This window comes from Osmerus eperlanus, chromosome 17, assembly GCF_963692335.1.
Source record: "Osmerus eperlanus chromosome 17, fOsmEpe2.1, whole genome shotgun sequence".
Lineage (NCBI taxonomy): Eukaryota > Metazoa > Chordata > Actinopteri > Osmeriformes > Osmeridae > Osmerus > Osmerus eperlanus.
The window spans coordinates 2,496,615-2,502,586 of NC_085034.1; the positions used below are offsets into that span (position 1 = coordinate 2,496,615).

A 5,972-nucleotide genomic window follows, 5' to 3' on the forward strand; every position below is an offset into this window, starting at 1 on the left:
CACAAATGAGAGGTCTGTGGTGCTCAAAGTGTGTTTGCTTTTTGATATCTTCATTTTATGCAGCAGTTTTATGAGATGTATTAAATTTTATAAATGAAATTCTCAGGCTTCTCCTCTGGCCTCCCAGTGAGAAACAGTTCTACATTACTACATAACTCAACTATTCTCTCCAACACTAGCAGAACATTCCTACAGTAGCGGAAGAACATTCAGTAGCAACTGGAGCTGGAGTCTAAAGCACACAGAATTACTGGATGCATAATTTATCTCCGAATGCTCTATCCCTTTTCTCAGCTGTTATGGATATCTCCTCCTCCACACCCCCATGATATACGTACCCCAGCGTGGGAGAGGTTTTTGTCCATGCTGCAGTGTGGTCTTATTCAGGATATATACAGTGACATATATGTACATATGTATATGTACACCCATATACCATGCCCTGCCCTGCTCTGCCCTGCTTTGCTTGGCTAGGCTCTCTTCAGTTTTACGTTCTAACAGAATATTCTGCGAGGTTCTAACCTGCTTCCTGCTGTCGTGCTAATCCAGGTTATATTTGACTTTGCCCTGTTTCGTTGCATGTAACCCCCTGGCCACACTGCAGCCTGTCAGGAGGTCTAGAGAGCTGATCGCAGATGTCGCTAGCTGCTTGCCCACAAGGTCAAAGTGCGATGGGCTGAATGAACTGACCGACAGCTGTCTCTGGGCCACAGGGGAGCAGGGTCTAGAGCAGTGCTAACAGACGTAGCAGAGAGTCATACAGACTCCAGCAGAGAGACTGCCATGGCAGTGAGACATCACCAGGGGGCAGTCTGGACCAGAGCCAGCAGGACAGAGGGGGTTATTCTGGGCAGTCTTCCAATATCCACACCAGCAGGATTTACTTCCTAGGAATCAGCAAGGCTTTTAAATAACATACAATAGGAGGTGTTGGAATGTTGCCACAACGTTCTTAAAAAAACATTCGTGGATCTTACGATCACATGACACACAAGTTTAAGGCAACATCAGTGATACATAGTGTAACTTGTGGTGCCTAATGAGCCATAGAATCCAAAGCAAGCATCGCTGTTATAGCAACCCCCCCTCACACAAACACGCACACGCACACACACACACACACACACACACTACCCTAGGACAGGACTATGTGTGTAGAGTACCACCTCTGATGAGGATGCATCTAAATCAGTGCACGTTCAGCTCAGGACCCCCTCAGCCCACCGCAGGCGACTGCCAGTGTTGTGTGGTGATGTGTTGCAGGCCCACATCTGTGCCTTCCCAGGCTGGCCAGCCTGTCAGCCTGGTCAGTCTGGTCAGTCTGGTCAGCCTGGTCAGTCTGGTCAGTCTGGTCAGCCTGTCAGCCTGTCAGTCTGGTCAGCCTGTCAGTCTGGTCAGCCTGTCAGCCTGTCAGTCTGGTCAGCCTGTCAGCCTGTCATAAGGGACCATAAACTCACAACAGGGCACCAGGGGTGGAGGGAGAGAAGAAACAACCTCAATATTAAACAGTGCAGAACACAAGGGCTACTCTGTACAGGGAGAGAGAGAGAGAGAGAGAGAGAGAGAGAGAGAGAGAGAGAGAGAGAGAGAGAGAGAGAGAGAGAGAGAGAGAGAGAGAGAGAGAGAGAGAGAGAGAGAGAGAGAGAGAGAGAGAGAGAGAGAGAGAGAGAGAGAGAGAGAGGGAGAGTAAGGATGAAGAAAGAGAGTGATGTGAGTAGCGGGAGCGAGGGGGGAGAGGGCGAAAGAATGAGTGCAGAGTTTTTAATTTCCTTGCCACCCCCGACCTCACCCCTCCCAGCTCCGACCTGTCTGTGTCCCAGAGAGAGGGGGGGTGAAGGGGCTGTCTGTGTCCCAGAGAGAGAGGGGGTGTAGGGGCTGTCTGTGTCCCAGAGAGAGGGGGGGTGAAGGGGCTGGCTGTGCCCTACAGCAGACTGGGTGTCTCAGCCTGGTTTTCCATCACCACCCCACAATGTCATAACATTCATCAGCGCTAGAGAATGAGTGAGAGAGAGAGAGCAAGAGAGTGAGAGAGAGCAAGAGAGAGAGCAAGGGAGAGCGAGAGAGAAAGGGGGAGAGAGAGCAAGAGAGTGAGAGAGAGCAAGAGCGAGCGAGAGAGTGAGTGAGAGAGAGAGAGAGAGAGCAAGAGAGAGAGCAAGAGAGAGCGAGAGAGAAAAAAATTCACAGTCCGGAGCACTTAATTAAAACCACTTGAACTCACTTCTACATGAAAAAGAGAGATGGCCACTGAAGTGACTTATTTATCAGAGGAGCCAGCGAGTGAATAGAACCAGGTCATTCTCACATCAAAACTGAGTGCAGGCGTAACCTGCCAGATGATTTAGTAACAATAGATATTTGGCAAATCAGACTTCCAGACTCCCCCCCCCCCCCTTTTGGCCCCTCCCATGTCTCTGTGGAGGCAGTGAACCCCCTGGACCAGCCCAGAGTGGAACATGGATCAAACAGAACTGATCATCCTGTAGAATGTTGGAATGTGAGATCTAACAGGTTTTGAATCCCTCTCCAACAAGGACCCGAACATGTACCTCTGCAGAGCAAGCTGAGCAGGCTGAAACCTTGAGCAGCGTCCTATCTCCTGATGTTACACAGAGACAGTTCCTCACAGCACTTCCACTAATTGGTCTGGAATGTGGCCAGACACACTTCTCTCTCTCCCCCCTCTCTCTGTTTCTCTCTCTCTCGCTCTCTCTCTGTACCTCTCTCATTCTGCTCTCTTTTTCTCTCTTTTCCACAGAGAATCTTTCCACCGCCCCAAAGAGAGAGAGAGAAGCAGACAAAGAGACAGAAAACATGCAGAGGAACAAACAGATGAAAGCATGCTTCCAACTCCTAACTCCTGTTACTCTGCAGACCTTCAGTCCTCCACAGCGGGACCTGTGCACAGTAAGAGCTGCCTGCCTCTCTTGCTGTGTTACATGGAGACTGCACCTCATAGAGACAACTCTGAACTCTGACCAACCATGCCCACATCTCTAACATTGTCACACAAACGCGTCGCTTCACCACCAAGTGTTTATGTATCAAACAAAAGACAACAAAAAAACGTGCATGTTGACATGCCACAGCCAAGAAAATATACAAACAGAGAAAGACAGAGGCCAAACCACCGGCAATGGTGTTCCCCAGCGTCTAGAGAACAGCTGGGGGGAGCATACCCCCTCTACCCCCTTCCCGTCCACCCCCCATCCCCGCACGGTACCTGGCTGTAAGGAGGGTCCAGCTCCTGGGCTTCCAGCAGGACTGGTCGAGCTCCAGTGGGTCCTGGGTGCCCTGCTCTCTGTCCGGGCATGGGCTCTTCACTGGCCCCTGGACGGCTGGAGGTCTGGATGGCTCCTGGTACTGGCTGCTTGCCTGTGAGTCTGCGAGGCTGTATCCTTGCCCGCCCGCCTGCCTCTCAGGCTGTGTGTGTGTGTGTGAGAGAGAGAGAGGAGGGGGGGCTGAGGAGCCACGAAACTGTGTCTGGTTTTGAATTACATAGCTCCTCTGCGCATGCAGCGCAGCCTACAACCCCCGCTCCTCCACTGTTAAATAACTGGACCGCCTCCAGTGTGTGTGTGTGTGTGGTGTGTGTGTGTGTGTGCGTGCATATGGTGTCAGGCAGAAGGAAGAAGCTGTCTGATAAGGCCATTGTCGGCTTTCTAGAGTAGCCTCTTTCTCTTCCAAACATCTGAGTGAATTTGAGCTTTTTGTCCGCTGTCCTCTCGGTGTGACCGGAGCTGGGAGCCTAATAAGGGCCTCTTCCCCAAGAGAGAGATGAGCCTCCCCTGTGAGAACTGCACATTAAGGAGGAGGAAGAAGAATAAGAGTAGAGGAGGAGGAGAGGGAGAGAGTGAGGCAAGTGGGGGGGGGGAGGGGAGCACTGAGAAAGAGGGAGGTTAGAGAAGAGGAGGGGGGAGAGGAGGATACACAGGTGGCAGAAATACGGGAGTGATAAAGGAGAAGCAGAGGAAAAGGGAAAGAGGAGGAGAGAAAAAAGGGAGTTATCTTTCTACTCACGACTGAGTTTGACGTGACAACACTCCCACGTAGTGATAGGCACAACTTAGCTTCCGCAACATGCAGTTCCCCCACACTGACGCAACCCCCCAGCACTCCCTCCAACCCTGAGGGAGATGTGGTGATGTGTGTGTGTGTGCCAGCCCTGCCAGACAGTGTGTGCCAGTGCATGTTTCATAGCAGGGCAGATAGAGGATATGTGTCTCGTTAAAACACATCAAGCACATACCACAGGGATCTAGTTGGAGAGTTACCTGCAGGACTGCAGGAAGGGGCTGACAGCTGTGCTGTGGAGGACATAGCTGTGCTCCATGCCCCAGTGGGAGTCATGTATTGTATAAAGTTCGCAACTTTACAACCTTCTAACCTGCTGTAGCGCTATTTATTTGTTATGTGTGTAACGTGTAGTTCCTTTGGCCATATCTTAAATGGATTTGTTCTTAATCTGACAATCTGGGATTTCTTTAAGGATTAAGAATGAAACCCACACTCTTAGTTTGCGGTTTATCCTGAATGAAGTTTAACAATTCCCCAGTGCTGTCTCTGTTTGAAGAAGAATTTGCGATGTGACTGCTCTAAATCCAAAGGAGTCAAACAAAAAGATTTGTTTTCAATGCTCTCCAAAAGAGAAGAAGAGAAAAAGATGGAAGGATAGACAGAGTGAAAGCAAGGGTATGGATGAGATGTTTTTTTGCCAGAGCATGTTTTCTATATTAGTTCTCCCCCTGCTTTCTCAGGATCTCTCACCTGGCCCGTATCCACAGCAACACACACACACATTATACACACACACAGATAGACAGAAGATAGAAAGACCGGGTGATCACCACAGAAAGTTTGGCAACAATCTATCTCTCTAAACCCAAGAAAGATGTAAAGAAGGAAACATCAAGTAAGTCACACCTGTGACTTGTAAAACTGCATGGAAACCATTTGTAGCATTCAGTAACAGCCAATTCTATCAACCCACCCAATATGATGACCCAATCCTTGCTACAGCTAACAGTAAATTCCAAGCTTTTGATTATGGACTATCTCCAAACTGATGGATCTCAAGAGAGAGGAGCAAGTTCCTACCAAGCCTGACAACAAGCCATGATGTCATCGTAAGGTTGTGAGCCAGAGCCCACCTCTCCCACCCTTGAAGATGGTGCCAACGTGTTGTCGCTCCGCTGGCCAGGAGAAGGCGAGTCAGGGAGAAGGGAGTCAGGTGGCTGAGCGGTTAGGGAAGCGGGCTAGTAATCTGAAGGTTGCCAGTTCGATTCCTGGCCGTGCCAAATGACGTTGTGTCCTTGGGCAAGGCGCTTCATCCTACTTGCCTCGGGGGAGAATGTCCCTGTACTTACTGTAAGTTGCTCTGGATAAGAGCGTCTACTAAATGTAAATGTAAGGCAGGGTCTGTGAGAGCCCCCATCAGCTTCCTGTGTCACGGTGTGTCATCGTTGAATCAGGAGGGATTACTAGGTTGTTTGGAACAGATCACAAAAGCTGTCATTCTCTCCTGTTTGCGGAGCAGACTTTTTTGTTGAGGGGATGTGTGTGTTTGTTTGTGCAGGTGTGTGTGTGCGTGTGTGTGTTCTTGGGTGTGATGGGTTCAAACAACTGTGTGTAGATAATTGCATTTCTCATTTCCCGGAGGGCTTGCAGATGGGGAACAACACTGTAATTTTAGGCTCACCGGAAATTTCCCTCACATCAACTAAGCTTTTTTTCCGGATTTTGAAAGAGCTTAGGTTCATGTTTTAACAGAAAGTAGAGACAATGGTATGTGTAAAAGTGGACATATTTTGGGGTGATGACAATAAATAGGAAAATGATTTCCAGAGCTGTGAAGCTGTTTCCTCTCAGGATCATGATGTGATTCTAACTGATGTTCGTCAAACACAACACAGACTCAGAAAAGGACAGGATGGGTGTGAACTGCTGCCTTTGTAGTGGTTTAAGGAGAACACAGT

General features: G+C 49.3%; 1 protein-coding gene across 1 annotated transcript in view; it reads right to left on the reverse strand.

The window, feature by feature from the left end:
* The window catches only part of lrrc17 (leucine rich repeat containing 17), an 11,474-nt gene extending 8,164 nt beyond the window's left edge, over positions 1–3,310 (reverse strand). Inside the window, 1 exon segment of the mRNA XM_062483635.1 lies at positions 3,221–3,310. Within this exon segment, the coding sequence (XP_062339619.1) occupies positions 3,221–3,310 (90 nt within the window).
* Between the last annotated feature and the right edge of the window lie 2,662 nt (positions 3,311–5,972).